The sequence below is a fragment of the Centruroides sculpturatus genome, unplaced genomic scaffold, assembly GCF_000671375.1.
Source record: "Centruroides sculpturatus isolate CEXI.00-Female unplaced genomic scaffold, Cexi_2.0 scaffold431, whole genome shotgun sequence".
In the NCBI taxonomy this organism is placed as follows: domain Eukaryota; kingdom Metazoa; phylum Arthropoda; class Arachnida; order Scorpiones; family Buthidae; genus Centruroides; species Centruroides sculpturatus.
The window spans coordinates 24,634-48,469 of record NW_019384619.1 but is presented as its reverse complement, the minus strand read 5'-3'; the positions used below and the strand labels follow the sequence as shown (position 1 = coordinate 48,469).

The 23,836-nt window shown below is 31.4% G+C and overlaps 1 protein-coding gene across 1 annotated transcript in view; it reads left to right on the top strand.

The window, feature by feature from the left end:
• Positions 1-23,460, top strand: part of LOC111625427 (PHD finger protein 14-like) — a 111,481-nt gene extending 88,021 nt beyond the window's left edge. Inside the window, exons 20-23 of the mRNA XM_023368568.1 lie at positions 10,221-10,469; positions 10,545-10,654; positions 20,409-20,514; positions 22,783-23,460. Coding sequence (XP_023224336.1) covers positions 10,221-10,469; positions 10,545-10,654; positions 20,409-20,514; positions 22,783-22,851 — 534 coding nt within the window. The 3' untranslated portion in view covers positions 22,852-23,460. The remainder of the gene's footprint in view (positions 1-10,220; positions 10,470-10,544; positions 10,655-20,408; positions 20,515-22,782) is intronic.
• Positions 23,461-23,836: the final 376 nt, after the last annotated feature.

Sequence of the window (23,836 nt, the reverse complement as noted above, 5' to 3'; positions counted from 1 at the left end):
ATTCCAGAGGTAATATGATTGCTACCAGTGTCAAAGCATTCACTCCTTGGTCATTGAGGAATTAACGATTAGTGAGAGGAGAAGTCAAAATTTAGTGAAACTCTAGTTGTAATGTAATTAGAGAATTGAGATTTCATTTAAAGGAGTGATATACATAGCTAATAAAAACATTAAATAGAAATATTTGAGACAGAAATCATTACTAAAAAGCAATTTACTGGAAATTTTCTTCATTACAAATGTTATAAAATTATGGATACCATCAAAAATATTCTAATTGGAAACTTTCATATATGTAGGGAATAGAACAGTGAAGGAAGGTGTAGTACAATTATGATTTAATTGTTGGCAAAATAGGTTAAACTCCCTTAATTCTTGCGTTTGTCTTTTAATATTCAATGTCTTCCATGATTGTCTTTTCCTGCCTTTATCAACTGTTGTCATCATCCCTCTCTCCTTCATCTGCCTCTCCTCTGCACCCCCTTGTTTATTTTCTTAACAGTTTAGGAATTTCACTCATCTAATCCCCATATACTCTTAGTACAAATTTATCATTAAAACCAAATGGTGCTTTGTAGAGAGAAAATTCAAAATTTTCATTAGTGAAGGAATTGGAGAATGGAAAAATGGCAAAAAGATTGACTACAGGCAAACTTTGTGAGATTTCGCAAGAATTTAAAAATGAAAAATTATTCTCAATGGAAAAGTTATTTGGTGTGATGTCTGCAATGTGACAATAAATGTTGATGAAAAACATCAAAAGTCTAGGATCTAGCAACATATAAGAAGTACAAAACATCAAGTACAAATCATTGAAAGAAACTTTGAGGTAGCAACAGTTTATTGGACAGGTCTTGCAAAATGCAGTCAGTTCTCCAAAGAATCAATTGTTAATGATAAATAAATGTTTCAGCAGTATATATATACATACTGCTGAAACATTTATCAAGGCAGGAATTCTGTTATTGAAACTCAGTCAACCTATAATTAAAAGTTATCTTGAAAAATATATTGGGAATAAATTGCCAGATGAAAGTACTATTTGGGAGAATTACTTGCCTTCTGTCTACCAAGCAACTTTTTCAAAAAGTACTAAGAACTGTGGACAAGAATCCAGTCTGTTTTATCCTGGATGAAACTACTGATGCCTTAAATCCTTAAATAGGTATGTGTTAAATATCTTGATAGTTCCTCAAACTGGTGAATATATGCAACCTATATTGCTGAAAACAAATGATTATCAAGTGACACTTAATTATCTATAATAGAATTGAAAGAGGCTGTGAAAGATAGAGAAGCATGGAGAGCTTTGATCCATAGAGTGACCAAGAGTTGGACATGATTAAATGAATAGGATAGATAGCACCCAAATATGAAACATGTTTAATTAAACATGTTACTTGTTTTAGCCCTTGCTATTCATAGTATATGAATGTATTTGCGATGAGCACTCTGTAGTAAATTCATAATGCCTGAAATGAAAAAAATTCTGCTAAAGTGTCCAGCAAGAGTTCAGCAATACAAGGATATTACTAGTGCCTCTTCCACCTGTTCCAATAGTAACTCAGATAAATGCTGCAGTGTTTCATTGTGAAAATTTTCAGAAGCTTTTAGAATTTCTTAAAAAGTTGTAACCAGAAACTGATGCCATATATAAAATTCAACAAGTCATAAAAGACCAAAAATTGGAAGAACTTTATGCAGTACACACATTTAAGTTCTTAATATAAGTAATAAAAAGTTTGGAAGAAACTGGAAATACTATAGGATATCAATGGGGAATAGTAGTTTAAAAAAAACTCTCGACTATTTAGAACAGGGGTGTCAAACTCAAACTGCTTAAGGACCAATTTTTTGTCTCGAGTATGACAGCAAGCCAGATGTTTTTAGCTTTTATAGCCAAAAATTTTCTAAAAAGTAGTCCAAAAGTAGCCAACTCAAAAAATTCCTTTTTAATAACCCAAGATTTCACAATAAAATTATTAAAAAAAAATGCCATTTGTACTTTTTCAGCAATAACTTTAATCACAGAACAAACATTTTTGGCCAATTTACAGGACCTGAAGCAGGTCTGTAAACTGATCCAAAAATAAGGATCATAAGACTCAAAATACAAACATGAACTGTAATTTACTAATATGCATTTTATATGCAAAATAGTGCAAATTATGCAATAAATGATCTTGCCAAGACAGACTTTTTAATTTGAAATTCAAAAGATGAAATAGAGAAAACATAATGTAAACAGCATTTAACATGGCATTATAAATGACAGATAACTCATCTTCCACTAATGACTGAGTAGAAGGAAGAAGGTAAACAATAATGTAAACAAGAAATTAAACACGAAACTAAATCAAATAAAATAAATGTCTCTAAGTAATATGAATAAATAAAAATAAAAACAATAATAATAGTAGTAATAATAATAGAGTTCAACAATTTTGTTAATTAAGTATTATTTAAGTACAAAATATCACATTATTTTTTTTATCATCTTGATACCAAAGAAAAACAAATAGCATTATTAATGTCACGAGCCAGTCATGGCCTGGAGGCTATATCTTTGACATGCCTAATTTAGAAGGATTTGCAAAAGAAAATCTTGAGCAGCCAATTTGGAAAAACCCTGATATTCAAGAATTTGTTCATTGCAAAGACATTAACCAGAGAATTAAAACACCCAGAAGAGAAGAACCAACCAGAGAATTAAAACAGTGTGAACTGTTTGCTTCACTCGTTTCTGTAAAAGTAGAAAATCTTTCTCCATACATAAGCATTTGTTAGGAGACAAACAAATGAACTTTACAGAAAAACATATTAAAATGATAAATACTACAACAGATTTTTATTTGAATAAAACTAATTGTTTTCTGAAATGTAAATTTTTGCATCTATTTCTGCCCCTTTTCAGCTTTTTTCCCATATCTTTTTTGCACCTAAAAATTCATTCTTTAGTCATTATTTAAAATTGAGTATGGAGTATATTTATAATATGGTACTTGGGTGTTTAATAATCTGTGTTTGTGTGCAAGCTCTTGATTATGCCTATGTAAATAGTCTGTGATAAGAGCTTGCAACCAGAGGTTATAAGTTACATTGTTTCTGGCAGAAAATGCCATTTTCTGCAAGTCATTTGTGAGTGATGTATTTTCTGTAATATTTAGTGTTCATGACCTGATCTTGAATAGTTGTTTAAAATCTCCATAAATTATAGTCTTGACCTTGACCCTGAAAATCTATATATATACGGTGTATTTTTTATCTTGAGACATTGAAGTAACTTAATTGGTTCTCATTATTTCGGAAAAGGGTATAGACAAAAGTTGTAAGATGTCAAGGGACCAATCAATTGGTGACCTTGACCTTCAAGGTCGTTTGTAGGTCAAGTCTGTTTTTTCAATGGGAACACACATTTTTGACACTGGAAGTGGAAAGAGCAGGAAATTTCACAACCGGATATACCTTTGACCTTCTTGTGTAGGTCAAAGGTCAAGATTATTTTAAGGTTAAAATTATAAGCTTTTTCTAATGGGGAAACCATACTTTTTATTACTGGAATAGGCAGGGAGGTAAAAGTTACATTTACGTGGAAACAACAGGAAATTTCAGAATCAGCCATGACCTTGAGTACCTCAAATTTGACCTCTGAAGGTCATCTCAAGTGTGATAATTGTAAGCATGGCTCAATAAATGCATTAAAGTGGAAGGGCATCATTTTGAACATTTGTTATAAAATTTTCTTCTAAAACCAACATGTCAAACAATGATAAGAATTAAAGTGACTCACCGAAAACAAGCAACAGGATAGTGAGAGGCAAGGAGACTCACTGAAAATAAGCACCTCAATGGGAGCAGAAAACTACTACATCCACATCGTTACTCCTCGGTAGTGTTAAAAGTAGTGAATACTTTCAAAGTTCAAAGTAATAAGGTCATGAAAAAATGTAACTTTTACCTCCCTGCCTATTTCAGTAATAAAAAGTATGGTTTCCCATTAGAAAAAGCTTATAATTTTAACCTTAAAATAATCTTGACCTTTGACCTACACAATAAGGTCAAAGGTATATCCGGTTGTGAAATTTCCTGCTCTTTCCATTTCCGGTGTCAAAAATATGTGTTCCCATTGAAAAAACAGACTTGACCTCCAAACGATCTTGAAGGTCAAGGTCACATCTGAGGTAACCAATTGGTTGGACCCTCGACATCCTACAACTTTTGTCTATACCTTTTCCAAAATAATGAGATCCAATTAAGTTATTTCAATGTCTCAAGATAAAAAAAAATACACCCCGTATAATGCTGAAAAACTGGCTTCTTTCTTTGTCACTGTATGCCAAAAATGGCCACTAGGGGCGCCCCTAGCTATTATTTAAATTAACAATAAATTTAGTATATTATTATTTCATGCAGTTTTTGGCTGCATTTTAGTAGGATATGCCATGAGAAATTCAGTATATTATTTTTATTTGTAATAGGAATTTATTATTTATATCACGGAATCACATCGCTGCTGCTGGAACGCTCACTAGGGGGTGTCCCGGGCTACTAGAATAGAAGGATTGGAAGTACAAAATAATCTAATAATCTTAATCTTCGTTATTGTTTTTTGCCCGGGCAACGCCAGGATCATCTGCTGGTCATTAATATGAATTTTCAATAAAGCAAACTGTTATTTCCCTAGTAATTCATGTTAACATGAGTTGACTGTATAGATATTTGCTTGATAAGATTTGCTATGAACTTAAAAAGTGTCCTCCTCCTTTTTGAGTCCCTTTTGTACACCAGTAGGAAGGAACTAACAATTTTACAACAGAGTTGTCCTTTATTTGGAAGCTTCTCTCCATTTTTATTAAGTATATAATTTTTATAAGTGTATTCTCTGGTGGCAGCACAAACATTGTAATGTTTTGCATGCTGAGGCGGGGGAGAAGTTTCCAAATAAAGGTAGACTTGTAAAATTGTTATTTCCTAGAGGTGTATGAAGGGACTCAAAAAGGAAGACACTTTTATAAAGTTCATCCATAGGAAATATTTTGTAATTTTTTTCATGTTTATCCTAAGTTTTATCTTTGGATCAATTAAGCTTGTAATTATAAAAGGTTCAAATATAGACTACAGTTGGTAATTTCCTGGACCAATAAAAGATGGTGATTCCATTTGTTATTGCTAATTACACTTGTAAATAGCAAGTAGCATTATCATCTTTTACTACCTAAGTCATTTTCCAAATGTAATTGATTTATAATCTGTGTTCATGTGCAAGCTCTTTGTAGCACAGCTTGCTTTGGGCATTTTGGCAAAATTAATAAAATACCAGTTTTTGAATAATGCACAAACATTAAATTGTGCCTAAGACTCTGGAAGTTGCTGTTACTCAGTAGTTAAGTTTGCAGTGACCAAGTGCTGACTCAAACCAGTGTTTGTTTGAGTGGCATTATTGGTTCAAAAACAGTTGAAGCTCAATTACAATAGACACACTGGTCATACAATCAGTCAGTACAAAACAACATTTGGAACATATAAAGCTTTGTATAGAGAGATCATTGTCAGTCTGTCAATAGTCTTGTTGAACAGCTCAACATTCTTGCAAAAGCTGTTATGCCATTCTTATGCAATATTTGAATATGTTCTGTGTCCCAACATTTTGTTCCTCAACACCTGACAGTTGATCAATGTGAAGATCGAAAGCTATGGACAGCAAAAACTTTGATTTTGCTGTATGATAATGCCCAGCATTACTCCAGCCTTGTCCAGCAGGAAATAGCAAATACAACACACTAACATTTCCTCATCCACTGTATTTTCTAGACCAGGGGTCAGCAACATAGTGCCCACAGACACTGTGGCACATTTCAGATGCACCCTCTAGAGACAGTCATACAAGCACAAATACATATACTTACAATTTTTATTTAATTTGTGTTATTTAATGTTTGTACAGTACTTTTATTTTTATTTTTGTTACATGTATGTATAATCTTTATTTTTGTATGAATATGTATATTTTAAAACATAATTATTTTGTTTGTTTATTATAACATTGTGATTTTTTTCAAAAATTAAGCTATGCACCCTGATGGTTTTTAAAATTTTTATTGGGCCCTTAGTAATGAAATGGTTGCTGACCCCTGCTCTAGACATTTCATCCTGTGACTTTTTTTTCTTACTCTAAGGATGTTCTTTGTAGTTTAGATGAAATTATCAAGATGTCAATGGTGGTACTCTGACAGATCCAAAAAATACATTCTGGCAATGTTTTCAGTAGTAATATAAAAGATGGCAAAAGTGCATCATAGTTGAGGGAAATTATTTTGAAGAGTGGTATGTTTAAATAAAAGTTATGTTCACTTCCCATTGCATATTGTCATTAGTCCAAGTAATTACTGACTGTATCTCTCATGTAGTAAATGTTTAACAAAATTTAAAGCTTGTAAAACTTAATTGATGTTAAAATATATCATGTCAAAATGTTTTTTTCCATATGTTAAATTTGGTATATATATATATATATANTTATGAGATAAACTAAAATTCTAATTTAGTAATATCTGCTATCTCACTTAAAAATTGTTTCCAAATTATATATATATATATAAAATTTGAGTATTACTAATTATTATTTTGAACATTTAAATATTTCCATAGGATAAAGTAATTCTTGAACTTTTTCCTCTTATATTTTTCTTCTAGAGTGTTTTTATAATAGCATCCAAATTAAAATGGTTAGCTATTGAGTTTTGTCTGTTGAGTTCATAGCTTTACAAACAGTAAACACATTTTACTTGCTTTTCCAGCACAAAATGCTGAAAAGCAAGTAAAGTGTTTTTTCTGTTTGTATTATCTGTTCCAGTTTGGATCTCATAATTACTAGTATTAGCTTTCTTCATATATGTGACCAAAGGGTCAGCAATGCCTATGTCAGGACTGACACTGTTGTTGCTCAACATGAGTGTAGAGGGGTTTGCAGCCTCACAAACAGTTGCATATGCAAGTGGTCAAATTCAGGGCGGAAAAGACTGTGAGATAGTGCGTCCGAAAGAAGTGCACTCAACTACAGGGTTAACCAAATATCTTACTCAGCTCTTTAAATAATAAATCATCCAACACCTGATGCTGAGAATACGTTCAAGAATACTTGCATCTGAAAATGGCCTATCATATTAGGTTGAAAACATTAATGTTTCTTTAATAAACGTTTTCTCAGCAACAGGTGTTGGATGATTTATTACAGGGTTAATGTCAACAAATACCTTGCTGTTTATTTACACATAAAATTACACAAGATTAGGAGTCTTTAAGTGCGGGAGAGAGAGTTTACACTTGGACACGCAATGATAAATACCTGTAGTTAATTGTGGTTTCGTCAAGGTCAGACTCTTGATAGGCTTGAGATGGCTGACTCACTCCATAGGATGTTATAGTATACACCTGGTGGGTAGGCTTTTTGTACAATAGGAATCTAATAGGAAAACTTTGGGTTCATCGGACATTAGATAGTTTGATGTAGGACCCTCTGATGATAGATAGGTAAATGAATATTGTCGGATGGACTGATAAACAGTAGGTTGGCCTAGATGTTAATCAGCATCCATGAGTGGCTAAATCCTCTTGGATATAAAGGCTAGTCGCAAACTCTGTCGTCATTGATCTTTCTTCTTTTATTTGAGGTTCTTCTTTAATTTCAATGCCCTTTTTAGGAAATGTTGATTGGTTAAACCAATAACGATTTTTGATGTTACAGTCAAATGTGTTATCTCTGGATAAGGAAGCAAGTCCATGGAAAAACGGAATCACTTATTGCTGTTGTGGTTGAGAATTAAAATTTTAGCAAAAATTATATAAGTAAATTTTTTTCTATTTAGCCTGGGTTCTCTCATATATTTTTTATCATAACACCAAAATAAACAAATTGCTAAAACTCAGGTTACAAAAAATAATTAATTAGATACATTTTGACCTTGTGTTAGGCTGCCATCAGCTAATAGAATAAATGGAATAGAATTGTTTTGCATTTAAAAAGTTTGTTGATGCTAAATGATTGCTGGATTCATTAGCCATCATCTCTTGATAAATTTAATTAATGTGAAGGTTCTAGAAGAAAAGAATTGGCCTGGGCTCAAGTTCCCACTTTGGTCATTTCTTCTAAGCTACAGTACTGTGCGAATTAATGTGAACACATCATAATTAACATGATTTTGCTTTTTTTTTTTTTTTGCAGTTGGTAACACATTTATGTCATTTTGTTTTACTGATCTGATAGTCAGTAAGTAATAAGACATACCAAGCTACAAACGCATTGCATTTTGTTATTTTTTTCGAATTATTGTGTTTTTGATGAAGTTAAGCTGAACTGAGGCTTTATTAGCTTTTTTTTTTTTTTTTAAGATGGATATTACTCCCAAAAAGCACACTAAGATTGTTACTTTGAGTGAACACACATCAATGACTCAAAAAGATGTTGCCAAGCAGTGTGATGTGAGTTTAGGAGCTGTAAACAAGATTTTGAAGCAAAAAAAGGGACACTGGGATGATTGAGGTGAACAGAAAAGGGAAATGTGGAAGGAAAAGAAAGACAACAGCTTTTTAATAAGGGAAAGTAAATTAAACCCTAGGAAAACCAGTCAAGAACTTCAACAAGACTTAGCACATGCTGGAGTTATTTTTCATGACTCCACTGTACAAAAACAACTTATAGAAAGTGGAAGAAAAATTGTTAGACCTCAAAAGAAACAGTTATTGACTGCTGCCATGATAAAAAAATGTATGATTGGGCAAAAAATATGTGAGCTGGACTGTTGAAGATTAGAGGAAAGTGTTGTTTTCAGATGAGAGCCATTTTTTGGTACAAGGACAGCGATCTTGTTATGTTAAAAAAAGTGACAATGAAAAACTTACGGCAGCTCATATTGATCAAACAGTTAAACATCCATTAAAGATGTTCTGGGCTACTTTTCTTATAAAGGTACTAGATCCTTTATGCTGGTCAAAGGCATGATGAACTTGCAAAAATACAGAGACTTGTTAGAACAAAGATTGGAAGTTGAACTAGGAAAAGTTGATGCCGACAATCAAGCAGTATTTCAACAAGACTCGGCTCCTTGTCATATTTCCAAGGTTATGATTAAACATTTCAAAGATAAAAAGATATGCCTTGAATGGCCAGGAAATTCACCAGATCTTAATAGTAAAAGCAATAGCTTAGCATAGTGGGGGCGGCCTGCTTCGGGCAGCACTTTTAAGGGGCAGCAAAATTTCACAATAAATAATAATAATAATATCTTGTAAAAATTTGAACCATTTCATTTCATATTTTTGTAGCACCTACGATTCGGACTGATTGAAATGAGCACGGAATTTTTCATTACTTATTCTGTGACGAAACTGAATTTTAGTCTTTTAAATTGAGATACCTAAATAAGGGGGTGGCAAAAGTTTCCTCCGCCCCGGGCGGCTGACACCCACACTACGCCACTGAGTAAAAGCTAGACTTCGTAAAATAGATTGCACAGCAAAAACAAAACTGATTGAGGCTGTAATCCAGATATGGTTTTGAGACCAGCAAATAACAGAAAACTGTAAAAAACTTATTGATTCCATGCCAAAACGTGTTCAAGAAGTTAAAGCCAAGGGAGGACATATTTCATATGAAAACAATTTAAATTGTATTCATTTTTCAATTCTATTCATCTTTAACCAATAAATGTGTTTCTTTCAAATTTTCACTTGTGTTCACATTAATTCGCACAATACTGTAAGTTACTTGACATTTAATTAGTAGAATTAATATAACCCATATAACTTGCATTCCTTTTGGATTAATCTAAAAATCAGTTTTCTGGATGTTTATAATTCTAATTAACTTTTAAATGTAAAACATTTCTGTTCCATTTATTCTGTTAGCTGATTTAGCAGTTTGTTTGTTTTTTTATCCTTATTAAATATGGTATTAAGTTTCAAGGACTTTCATGATATCTTTGATCAGTTCATAAATTTGAATTAGTTTAGTTTTTCAAAAAATATGAAATGTTAACCTACTAATTTTTATTGGAATTAATAGATAACACTATTGTAATGAGATTATGTAATTAATATTATCTTTATAAATTTTGATTGGCCAAAGACAGTGTTGTGAATAAATCCCATTATATTAGAATATGTTTAACTAATCATATATGTTGTCTATATATATTATCTTAAAAGTAGTTTTGTAAATTTAGGGACGGCCTCGGAGAAGAACTCTTCAGTCGCCCGAATACAAGCAACTAAGTGAAGAAGAAAAAACACCAGACATAAATATTAAAGAAGAGAAAAAGATGGAATCTGATAAAGTAACCATTGTTATGAAGCGAGGCCGGAGATCAAAAGAAGAATTATGTAGCAGTCGAAGAAGAGTCAGTAGACGAGCTTTAAAGAGAACCATATTGCAGGCTAATTTAAGTGAAGATGACAAAAAAAATTCAGATGAGGTAAAACATTTTTCTGGCCCGATAAAGTATACATATGGTTTTGTATCAAATGCAATCTGTTCCTCCGGTTGACAGCCTCAAGCAAAAATGGGAAGAATTTCATCACTTCGAAAAAGTACTGAAAAAGATCTTCGATCTGATTGTTTTCGTTGTAAAGAGGTGGGCGACAGTACAAATATTGTTAGGTAAGTTGGTCACGAAAAATGACAAGTCTTTCTGAAATCTTTACATTACTATTCAGAAAGAGCTCTGTTGCAAATATGATAATTATTTGTTGTCCATTTCCCCAGTTTATTTCAAATTTAGTTTAGATCCTATAAATATTTAATTCTCAGTATTTAAATATCTTATTACTAATGTTAAAGTTGTGTATATCCATTTCATAGAATCTTTCTTTCCTTGGATTACATTATTATGATAGTATATATTGTTACAAAAATTGAAATGAATATATTATTTTACTTCAAAGTATGCAAATATTGTTAGTTTTTTCAAAGAACAGTACTTGAATTAAAGGTTTTTTTGCTTTTTAAATTTGGTAATTTGTTTGTTAGTTAAATTTTAAAAATTTTTGATAATTATTTCTTCCTAGAAAAGAGAATCAGACTATTAATCTGTCACTTGATAAATTTTGGCTCTTAGTTTTGTCCTGGAGACAATCTTCTCAGTCAAAATCATAAAAATTTTAGTAAATTGTCAAACATACATAATATTAAATATATATTTTATATAATAATATAAACATTGTCCGTGTTTTCTCTTGTTAAAGTTTTATTTTCAAAATGAAAGATGTAATTATAATACAGTATAGAGTGAAACTGCATATAAATGTTACATTATTTCATGGTATTCCAGATAAGTCAGGAGTAGAAGAAATCTTTTTATAGTAGCTAATCATAGAAATGAAAAATGAAATACATTCTACATTTCATTCATTTGTACAAACCACATGAGTGTGGTTGTGATGTGTGTGACATCTAATGTGATATGTATTGCAAAATTACAAGATCCTATATGAAACAATTTTCTATTAAGCTGAACATATACAGTAATTGTCAAATATGTTTGTAGGTTTAATTTTAGATTGACTACTACAGTACTATCATAATACATAAAAATATTGTTTGATAACAAGGAGGAGAGAGTAAATGTTTGATTTAAAAATCAAAAGTTTGAGAATTAGAAAAAAATGTGGAATGTGAGTTTAATCATTATCAGAATATAGAGAACATCCTGATAAAATCAGGTAAATAAAATCACTACCTAATATCAATATGACAGTAATTACATTTATAAGTAAATTTCACAGATATGATAAATTGATATGATAAATAGAATCAGATATGATAAATTGAAAATATAACAAATAGAAATGATTCTGATTTAAATAAAATAAAAATAGTTGGCATTAACTTGGTATATAAGACATCAATAAGACTCCTCCAACATTATATAATGCTTTTAAACTCAATATTTTGTAACCATTATTGATTATACATTATACAGGGTGTTTATAAAGGAATGGTGCAGTTTTAAAAATTAATAATAAATCTATTTATTATCTTACATGGGCAAACCTTACAGCATAAGCAGCGGCAACTGTCCAAGTTTTTTACGCGCTACCCGCTCTTCGCTTTTCATGCACTGCAGACCATCACGAAGGTCATGCTACACCATATATGGGAAGAATTTGATTACTGTGTTGATATGTGTCGTGTGACCATGGGTGCACATATTGAAGGATTGTGATTAATGCATAAAAAATTTGGACAGTTGCCACTGCTTATGCTGTAAGGTTTGCCATATAGGGTAATAAATAGATTTATTATTAATTTTTAAAACTGCACCGTTCGTTTATAAACACCCTGTATAATTCTTCTATAATTATTATTTAATCTGGAAAATAAAGTAACAGATCAGTGGTACCTCAGGATACGAAATGAGTCCGTTCCGAAACTGAGACCATATCATGAAAGTGTCATAAGGTGAATCATTTTTCCCCATATGATTACATGTAAAACCAAATAATTCGTTCCAACATGAAAAATACACTCAAATTAAAGCTAAGTAGTACATTAAAAAAAAAATAACTATAGTAAGGAAAACTGAAAAATGCATTCTGTAGTTGTAAATGTATAAATAACCATAATAGAATAATAATTGATAAAAAAAATGTAGTTTTATTTGCACTTTACCTTTGAGGATAGACGACGGTGGAGGAGTAAACTGGTGGCGGAAGAGAGGGAGAAGGGAAANTAAATCAAATAAAATAAATGTCTCTAAGTAATATGAATAAATAAAAATAAAAACAATAATAATAGTAGTAATAATAATAGAGTTCAACAATTTTGTTAATTAAGTATTATTTAAGTACAAAATATCACATTATTTTTTTTATCATCTTGATACCAAAGAAAAACAAATAGCATTATTAATGTCACGAGCCAGTCATGGCCTGGAGGCTATATCTTTGACATGCCTAATTTAGAAGGATTTGCAAAAGAAAATCTTGAGCAGCCAATTTGGAAAAACCCTGATATTCAAGAATTTGTTCATTGCAAAGACATTAACCAGAGAATTAAAACACCCAGAAGAGAAGAACCAACCAGAGAATTAAAACAGTGTGAACTGTTTGCTTCACTCGTTTCTGTAAAAGTAGAAAATCTTTCTCCATACATAAGCATTTGTTAGGAGACAAACAAATGAACTTTACAGAAAAACATATTAAAATGATAAATACTACAACAGATTTTTATTTGAATAAAACTAATTGTTTTCTGAAATGTAAATTTTTGCATCTATTTCTGCCCCTTTTCAGCTTTTTTCCCATATCTTTTTTGCACCTAAAAATTCATTCTTTAGTCATTATTTAAAATTGAGTATGGAGTATATTTATAATATGGTACTTGGGTGTTTAATAATCTGTGTTTGTGTGCAAGCTCTTGATTATGCCTATGTAAATAGTCTGTGATAAGAGCTTGCAACCAGAGGTTATAAGTTACATTGTTTCTGGCAGAAAATGCCATTTTCTGCAAGTCATTTGTGAGTGATGTATTTTCTGTAATATTTAGTGTTCATGACCTGATCTTGAATAGTTGTTTAAAATCTCCATAAATTATAGTCTTGACCTTGACCCTGAAAATCTATATATACGGTGTATTTTTTATCTTGAGACATTGAAGTAACTTAATTGGTTCTCATTATTTCGGAAAAGGGTATAGACAAAAGTTGTAAGATGTCAAGGGACCAATCAATTGGTGACCTTGACCTTCAAGGTCGTTTGTAGGTCAAGTCTGTTTTTTCAATGGGAACACACATTTTTGACACTGGAAGTGGAAAGAGCAGGAAATTTCACAACCGGATATACCTTTGACCTTTTTGTGTAGGTCAAAGGTCAAGATTATTTTAAGGTTAAAATTATAAGCTTTTTCTAATGGGGAAACCATACTTTTTATTACTGGAATAGGCAGGGAGGTAAAAGTTACATTTACGTGGAAACAACAGGAAATTTCAGAATCAGCCATGACCTTGAGTACCTCAAATTTGACCTCTGAAGGTCATCTCAAGTGTGATAATTGTAAGCATGGCTCAATAAATGCATTAAAGTGGAAGGGCATCATTTTGAACATTTGTTATAAAATTTTCTTCTAAAACCAACATGTCAAACAATGATAAGAATTAAAGTGACTCACCGAAAACAAGCAACAGGATAGTGAGAGGCAAGGAGACTCACTGAAAATAAGCACCTCAATGGGAGCAGAAAACTACTACATCCACATCGTTACTCCTCGGTAGTGTTAAAAGTAGTGAATACTTTCAAAGTTCAAAGTAATAAGGTCATGAAAAAATGTAACTTTTACCTCCCTGCCTATTTCAGTAATAAAAAGTATGGTTTCCCATTAGAAAAAGCTTATAATTTTAACCTTAAAATAATCTTGACCTTTGACCTACACAATAAGGTCAAAGGTATATCCGGTTGTNAGATCCTTCCACAACAAAGCAAACACGCGGACTGAGACCAATGAACGGAAGTGAATAAAAAATGGCTCTGCGAATTAATGTAACGTCGTATGGTGAGTTTTTGTTCGTATCGTGGAGCAAAATTATGTTCGAATTTCATGTCGTATCCTGAATACTGTATTTCGTATGCTGGGGCGTTTGTATCCTGAGGTACCACTGTATAGAGATGATGTGATAAATACAAATAATTGAATGTGCAATGTGACAGAGAAAATTAAATTAATGTTTCAGAAGGATTTGAAAGTGATTATTATTTGAATAAATAAGAGTATATACTAAGATGACTTGGTTTATAGAATGGAAATAAAATAATTAAAAGCTGAAAGATTCCAAAAGGATTAAACAAACTATTAAAGAAATTGGTTTAAATGCAGGAACTATTCTATTCTCAGCACCAGGATGAAAATAACGTCACACTATTGGAACCTGTAACCGGTACTCTATGCGTATACATTAAATATCGCTTGACAAACGTTTTCGAGCGTTCTGTTCGCTCTTCTTCAGGTCAACTGAAAGAATTCCCCGGACGGAGTGTATATTATTCTTCTCTAGGATCAGGTGTCGGTTCTGAGGGGGTGGGTTGCTTCCGGTATGCGCGGCCGTGCGGCGGGGGAGGAAGCGGCAGATTTGCGTCCAATAGTGATTGCCAGGCCAGAGACAAGGTTAGCTCCTCTTTCCGGTTAATGCAGGTGGTTAGCCGGTCAGCGTTGTGGATAGCCGCGGCTTCCAGCCATCTGAGTTGCTGCTGGTAGGGCGTGTTGACAATAATGGTAGTTTTCTCGAAGTGTACTTCGATTTCGGGGTCTGATGCATATGTGGCTAGGGCTGTGGTCAGCCTCCCATGCCAGATATCCGCTTGGTGTTCACGTAGGCGGGTGTTAAGGAGTGTTTGGTTGAGCCGATGTATAGTAGTTCCGCGTTTTGTCTATTCTCACGGAATGGGATAGAGTAGATTCCGGGGAGTCTGATGCGATCAGGAGGGTCTTTATCGTTCCTTAGGATGTGGAAAATCATGGGGCATCTTCTGTACGCCAGTCAAATCCCGTGCTCTTTGGCTATTTTTCTATGCACAATCTTGAGGTGCGGGCTGTATGTGATGGGGATCCGTGCTGGGTTATCTCGTTGTGGGTCAGCGGCGATCTCTGCGGTTAGGGTGTGTTTCCGGCGTTGGTACTGTTCAATTAAGCGGTGCGTCATGTTCGGGAATCCGTGTTCGGTTGCTATTTTTTTGATGCGGGCTAATTCATTTGTCAGGGCTTGCTTGGAGGATGAGTGTGAGAACGCCCTCTCCACAAGAGTCCTAAATGCGGCTGCCTTGTATGGGAACGGGTCACAGGAATTGGTTGGTATGTACGTGGGAGTGGATGAGGGCTTGTGGTATACGGCTGTTTGGATGGTGGGTCCTACTATCTTTATTCCGATGTCGAGGAAATGGAATTCTTCCGTACTAGCCTGCTCCAGCTCGACCATTAGGCCGAAAGGGTTGTCGTTAACTGTTCTGACGAAAGATGTCATGTCGGGTATCTCCTTCCATATGATAAGGATGTCGTCAACGTATCTTTTATAAACGAGGATGCTAGGAAGGAAAGGCGAAAAGAACGCTCGAAAACATTTGTCAAGCGATATTTAACGTATACGCATAGAGCACCAGTCACAGGTTCCGATAGTGTGACGAAATTGGTTTATTTGCAGTTCTACTTTGGAATCATTTTGATTTATTTTGAAGTGGGAAAAGATATGTAATTTATCATCATTTTATTTTAGGTGTTAAATGCATTTTGATATATATAATATATATATATAATATTTGTTCATTGAAAATTTGTTCATTGAAATTTTAAAAAAGCAAACAAACAAGAGAGAAAGTTAATTTTGGAATTTTAACTTGCATGGAAAATCGAATCTGTGATATAAGGCAATGATGATCAAACTTCTTAACTTGCAAGTCAAATTATGCATAAGTTCTAAATAGGTGGAGCTATAAGTATCCTGTATAAAAATAGACCAATGTTTTGCATATATCTCCATATATGCAAAACATTTACAAAAGATAAAAAATAGGCCAGTGGTTTGTCAGATATACTTGTGAGCCTGATTTCTCCCAAGAACTATAGTTTGGTCACCACTGACAAACTTAAATAATAACTGCAAACAAAAAATTTCAGATCATTGAGTTTTCATCAAACGTCAATCATGATTAAACAGGTTTATTTCAGATTTAACTCATATAGTACATATATATGAATTGAAACTGAAGGCTTAAAACCAGTTTCTTTTAATGAGTTAAGTTGTAGAGTTTATAAAATTTTACTCCGAGCAGCAATACGGCCAATGTGAACATTTTTGGGGTGTTTCTTTTCAATAAAATCAGTCACTTTCTGATAATACCTCAAGATTTCCTTTATGGAGCGAGATCCTTCCACAACAAAGCAAACACGCGGACTGAGACCAATGAACGGAAGTGAATAAAAAATGGCTCTGCGAATTAATGTAACGTCGTATGGTGAGTTTTTGTTCGTATCGTGGAGCAAAATTATGTTCGAATTTCATGTCGTATCCTGAATACTGTATTTCGTATGCTGGGGCGTTTGTATCCTGAGGTACCACTGTATAGAGATGATGTGATAAATACAAATAATTGAATGTGCAATGTGACAGAGAAAATTAAATTAATGTTTCAGAAGGATTTGAAAGTGATTATTATTTGAATAAATAAGAGTATATACTAAGATGACTTGGTTTATAGAATGGAAATAAAATAATTAAAAGCTGAAAGATTCCAAAAGGATTAAACAAACTATTAAAGAAATTGGTTTAAATGCAGGAACTATTCTATTCTCAGCACCAGGATGAAAATAACGTCACACTATTGGAACCTGTAACCGGTGCTCTATGCGTATACATTAAATATCGCTTGACAAACGTTTTCGAGCGTTCTGTTCGCTCTTCTTCAGGTCAACTGAAAGAATTCCCCGGACGGAGTGTATATTATTCTTCTCTAGGATCAGGTGTCGGTTCTGAGGGGGTGGGTTGCTTCCGGTATGCGCGGCCGTGCGGCGGGGGAGGAAGCGGCAGATTTGCGTCCAATAGTGATTGCCAGGCCAGAGACAAGGTTAGCTCCTCTTTCCGGTTAATGCAGGTGGTTAGCCGGTCAGCGTTGTGGATAGCCGCGGCTTCCAGCCATCTGAGTTGCTGCTGGTAGGGCGTGTTGACAATAATGGTAGTTTTCTCGAAGTGTACTTCGATTTCGGGGTCTGATGCATATGTGGCTAGGGCTGTGGTCAGCCTCCCATGCCAGATATCCGCTTGGTGTTCACGTAGGCGGGTGTTAAGGAGTGTTTGGTTGAGCCGATGTATAGTAGTTCCGCGTTTTGTCTATTGTCACGGAATGGGATAGAGTAGATTCCGGGGAGTCTGATGCGATCAGGAGGGTCTTTATCGTTCCTTAGGATGTGGAAAATCATGGGGCATCTTCTGTACGCCAGTCAAATCCCGTGCTCTTTGGCTATTTTTCTATGCACAATCTTGAGGTGCGGGCTGTATGTGATGGGGATCCGTGCTGGGTTATCTCGTTGTGGGTCAGCGGCGATCTCTGCGGTTAGGGCGTGTTTCCGGCGTTGGTACTGTTCAATTAAGCGGTGCGTCATGTTCGGGAATCCGTGTTCGGTTGCTATTTTTTTGATGCGGGCTAATTCATTTGTCAGGGCTTGCTTGGAGGATGAGTGTGAGAACGCCCTCTCCACAAGAGTCCTAAATGCGGCTGCCTTGTATGGGAACGGGTCACAGGAATTGGTTGGTATGTACGTGGGAGTGGATGAGGGCTTGTGGTATACGGCTGTTTGGATGGTGGGTCCTACTATCTTTATTCCGATGTCGAGGAAATGGAATTCTTCCGTACTAGCCTGCTCCAGCTCGACCATTAGGCCGAAAGGGTTGTCGTTAACTGTTCTGACGAAAGATGTCATGTCGGGTATCTCCTTCCATATGATAAGGATGTCGTCAACGTATCTTTTATAAACGAGGATGCTAGGAAGGAAAGGCGAAAAGAACGCTCGAAAACATTTGTCAAGCGATATTTAACGTATACGCATAGAGCACCAGTCACAGGTTCCGATAGTGTGACGAAATTGGTTTATTTGCAGTTCTACTTTGGAATCATTTTGATTTATTTTGAAGTGGGAAAAGATATGTAATTTATCATCATTTTATTTTAGGTGTTAAATGCATTTTGATATATATAATATATATATATAATATTTGTTCATTGAAAATTTGTTCATTGAAATTTTAAAAAAGCAAACAAACAAGAGAGAAAGTTAATTTTGGAATTTTAACTTGCATGGAAAATCGAATCTGTGATATAAGGCAATGATGATCAAACTTCTTAACTTGCAAGTCAAATTATGCATAAGTTCTAAATAGGTGGAGCTATAAGTATCCTGTATAAAAATAGACCAATGTTTTGCATATATCTCCATATATGCAAAACATTTACAAAAGATAAAAAATAGGCCAGTGGTTTGTCAGATATACTTGTGAGCCTGATTTCTCCCAAGAACTATAGTTTGGTCACCACTGACAAACTTAAATAATAACTGCAAACAAAAAATTTCAGATCATTGAGTTTTCATCAAACGTCAATCATGATTAAACAGGTTTATTTCAGATTTAACTCATATAGTACATATATATGAATTGAAACTGAAGGCTTAAAACCAGTTTCTTTTAATGAGTTAAGTTGTAGAGTTTATAAAATTGCTGGATAGTAAGCTATTTAAAAAAAGAATAACTATATTGTATTTGTGAAACTGTAATAGGTTTATTATGTAAATATTAAAATTTGTTTTTTTTTTAATTTAAAATAATTCAGCCAAAATTTTTATCTGGATATAAATATTTAGTAGTTTGATTCGTTGTGATATAAAAATTATATTAAAAATAGTATATTTATTCATTTTATATATTCATTCAATGGAAAAATTACTGAGATTTTTACCAGTTTAATATAGTTTATTAATTGTTAAGTGTTCATTCAGATTGTATTTAAAAGAAATTATTGGGAAACCAACAAGAAAGGACTTACATAAATAATTTAGTACTTAATATTATTGCATGTCATAAATTTGTGATGGAGAATGATATTGAAGTAATATAAACAAATATTAGGACTATTATTTACAATTCAGTTTGTGTTTGATATTTTAAGATTTCCTATTTCAAATTATTAAATTTAACAGTACTTTGAAGTAAATGATATATGTATAATTGAACTTTTAATGTGTATCATATAGCTATATGGACATAATCTAAAAACCTCAACTTGTATTAAGATCTGTTGTTATAAACAAGAGAGAGAAGAAAATTTAATGAAATCTTCTTATTCCAATAGTGTAAAAAACAAACATTTGACTATTTTAAATAACAATCTTCAAGTTTTCATTTACAAAAATGAAAATATTTTAATATATTTTCTCAATATAAAACTTCAAAAGAATATACTAAATGTTTCCATTTTTATAATAAAATTTTGAGATTGCCATTTAAAACAGATAAATGTTTCTCTAATTAAGATTACTGAAATAATAAGGTGAATATTCTTTCAATTAAGTTGATCCTGATGCAAGTGTAATTTTGGTAGAAATTAATATAGATTAATTTATTATTAAAATGTTTTTATTTAAATAAATTAAATATTCCTTTTATATATAAAATATCAAAACCATTTATTGAAAAAAATTAATGCAAATAAAATTTAGTTTTAAATTGATTTAAGACTTTAAAATTATATTCAAAATTAAATTTTAATCAATGGGAAAAATTGGGAAATCATAATTAAGCCACTGAAAAAGAATGTACTGTATATTGGTTAACATTTTAAAAATGCACATACGGTAGATCTATACATTATGGGTGTCACAGGTGTGATGAATGCAAGAAATGCTTCCATTTCCAATGTCTGAATCCTCCAGTGAAGAAAAATCCCAAACAGAGAGGCTATACTTGGTACTGTGAGGACTGCGATTCCGTAAGTAGTTATCCCAATCCCCTTGTATATTGCATGTCTTCAAATAAACCTAAATAGCTTTGCATGATTTATTTTTAAGTGACAAATGAATGTAGTTTTTTAATTTTTACAATATATTTAAACAATTAAGAAGCACTAAAAATATTTAATACTAAATTTTCAATTTTTTGAAAACTTTTACTTTCAAATTGTCACTTAAAAATATTGATAAAAAAAAGATTGCGAAAAAGAAATTAATAAATTCTTTTATTAGTTTCAATATATTTTTCATAAAAATTATTATTGATGTTTTAAATTGCACAATATATTAGTATTTACAACATTATTAATATATTTTCTTTTTCTTTTTTGAACAGTATTAATTAAGAGGCAGCATCAGTTTAGTCAGTTTGTTACTCTTAAATTTGTTACTTCAGTAATGTAAATTTTTTAAAATTTTATTATTGACAGTAACTTTTTCAATAATAAATAAATAATTCTCCAGAAAAGTACGTTTTTGTATGAGTGTTATTCTTTATTTGAATATTTTATATTCCAAATATTGTTTTTTTCCCCCTCTCATATTAGGGAGTCAATAATTTAAAGATTGACTTTCTGAAATCATTTTTAGGTTTCTTCATCTGAAATTGTTTTCTTCTGCTACTGCTGCTGTCTCTTAATTCAATTTAATTTTATCTTGTGTAATTTTAATTTCAGTGATACTGTTATAAATTAAGGAATGAGTAGTATGTTTAATAATTTGTACATAAGTTGGATTCATTTCTTTTTACTTTATATAAAGTGTATTTAAGCAGTATTTGCATGTTAAGCAACTAAATGTGTCAGTTATAAATATTTTAATCCCTTATTAGAATGTCCTTTAATGATATTATTTGATTGAATTGATCATTTATTGTAATGTAGATGGTCATTGCATGATTTGTTAAAATATATCACACCCTATGAGTAGCATGGTGTTTCTACTTTGCACAGTGTGAGCTAAGTCTATGAAATAAAGAACAAATTTTAGAAGAGAGCAGCCTGGCACATGTATAATCTGGAGGGATTCAGTACCATTAACTATACATTTGTTAATTATTATAAAATGAAATTAAACAAATAATAAATGCTTTAAGCAATTAAAAATTATTTTAACCACATTTTATACTTATTAATTACACTTTCTTACAGGAAATCTTATATATGTTTATTTTTATCATAATAAACTTTAACTTTTGTTTTTTTGTGTGTAACAAAGTATTTGCTTGTCAAAATTTTGAAAATAAATACTATAAATCTAAGCTGTTGAGCAATGGGAACTGGAGAAAACTTAGGAGCTTCTAGTAGTATCTATCTCTTTATCATTATCATCATCATTGTTATTATTATTATTATTATACTAACAAAAAATAAAATCTTTAAAATTATTTTTTATTAATAAGAAAACATCGTATGTATTTCATTTATTAAAAAAATATGGCAAAAGGGGCCTGCTGTACTTCCATGTCCCATACAAGTTCTCTACAGCCCTGCAATAACCAACATGACATAACTATGATCATTATAAAAATTTAAAAGTTTATACTTTTTCTAATTACAGAATTTATTTAATTTTAAACATATAAATTACATGTTGATATATATTTGAAGAATCTTAGACTAAATATAAATATTTGATTTAGTCTGAGATTATATGTTATGTCAGGTTGTTTATATTGCTTACATTATAATATGGAATAGAAAAATTTATTAAATAGTATTTATTTATAAAGTAAAAATAAAATGTCAATATATTTAAATTGATTTTTTTTATTTAAAAATTGTTAAATTTAATATGTAAAATATTATTACCAAAGAATGAAAATTTTATAATTTTAATTTGAATGATGATAATTATTTAGCATTTTTTCTAATAGCTTTTTGTTTTTGACTTTTTACAGTGTGTTTATACATAATTGATTGATTAATATTAAATTATTTTAATTGATGCAATGGCTTTACTTTTTAATATATGTAATTATTTAAATTGGTGTAATTATATCTATTTATTAATTGGATTTAATATACAGTGTTTTAAAATTTTCTTTAAATTTTTACATAAAAAAAACTTTTTTGATTTTAAATATTTGTCAGTTAAATGTTCTTGAGCAACATAATTAAAATTTGAATTTATTAAAATTAATACAAATATTTTTTGTAATATGAAATTAAAATTTTTAAATTAATAATTTAAAATTGTTTATACTTCTGTTTAATATTAGTGCTTTCATCTAGAAATTTTTTTAATAGGAGGAGAGCTATGACAACCTAACAGACGATGAAAATGATGAAGATTTTACCCTACAACTGTCGGACTAAATGGAAGAAGGAAAAACTCTTAATCTTAATCTTTTATGTAATAAAATGATCTTGATCATTATTTGTTTTTAAATATTTCATGCTATACAATGGCATTAAATTTATAATTGAAAAGAATTGTTCTGTTTTCAAAAATACTTTTTGGAGAAACTCAGCATCAGCATGAGTATCAGCATGCTGATGCTGATACTCATTATGGTTAATTTAAACTAGAATTATGCTCAATCTTTCTTCTGTTTTAACATTTTTTAAAATTCATTATATTTACTACTTACTTTAACCGTTTTCCAAATTTTTATAGTAATGTTCTTTGTGGTTTTCAAAGACATTATGAAATTTTTAATTTTTGTTTTGATCAGTATTGATGTTACTGCTGTAGTTATTCTTACATTTTACTAAAATGTAGCTTTAAATTCTATATTAAAATTGTAAAATGTGTTGTATCTCTGTCTTATATATCTGTATTACTGAAGAAATATACTGCCATCAAAAACATTTATGTATTTTAAAAGTTTTGTAAATGTGTTCTTTAAAAATTGGATGTGTATATTTATTGACTTTTGTATTGTATTATTAATTTTTTAATGTCTTTTTAGGCTAAAATAATGTTTGTGTATTAAATTTAAGTGAAAATAGATAATAAATGTTTTATTATATGAGATTACGATGAAGTGTTTATTTCTAATTTTCTCATTCTATGACAGATAATTGCATTAAATGATCAATAACTGTAATCATATCATATAATTAGGTTATTACTAACCTGACAAATTTATAGTTGTTTAGAATCATTTCTTATATATATAAGAAATGAAATAAATATATATATATTTCATTTGATAACATTTACATACACATGATATATATATCGTGTGTGTGTGTGTGTAACTTTTTAACAGTATGTTGTATGAAATCAATTTAAATGAATGAAATTGCTTATATACTATTACTAATAAATAATTTTACAAGTTTTCAACAGTTTGTT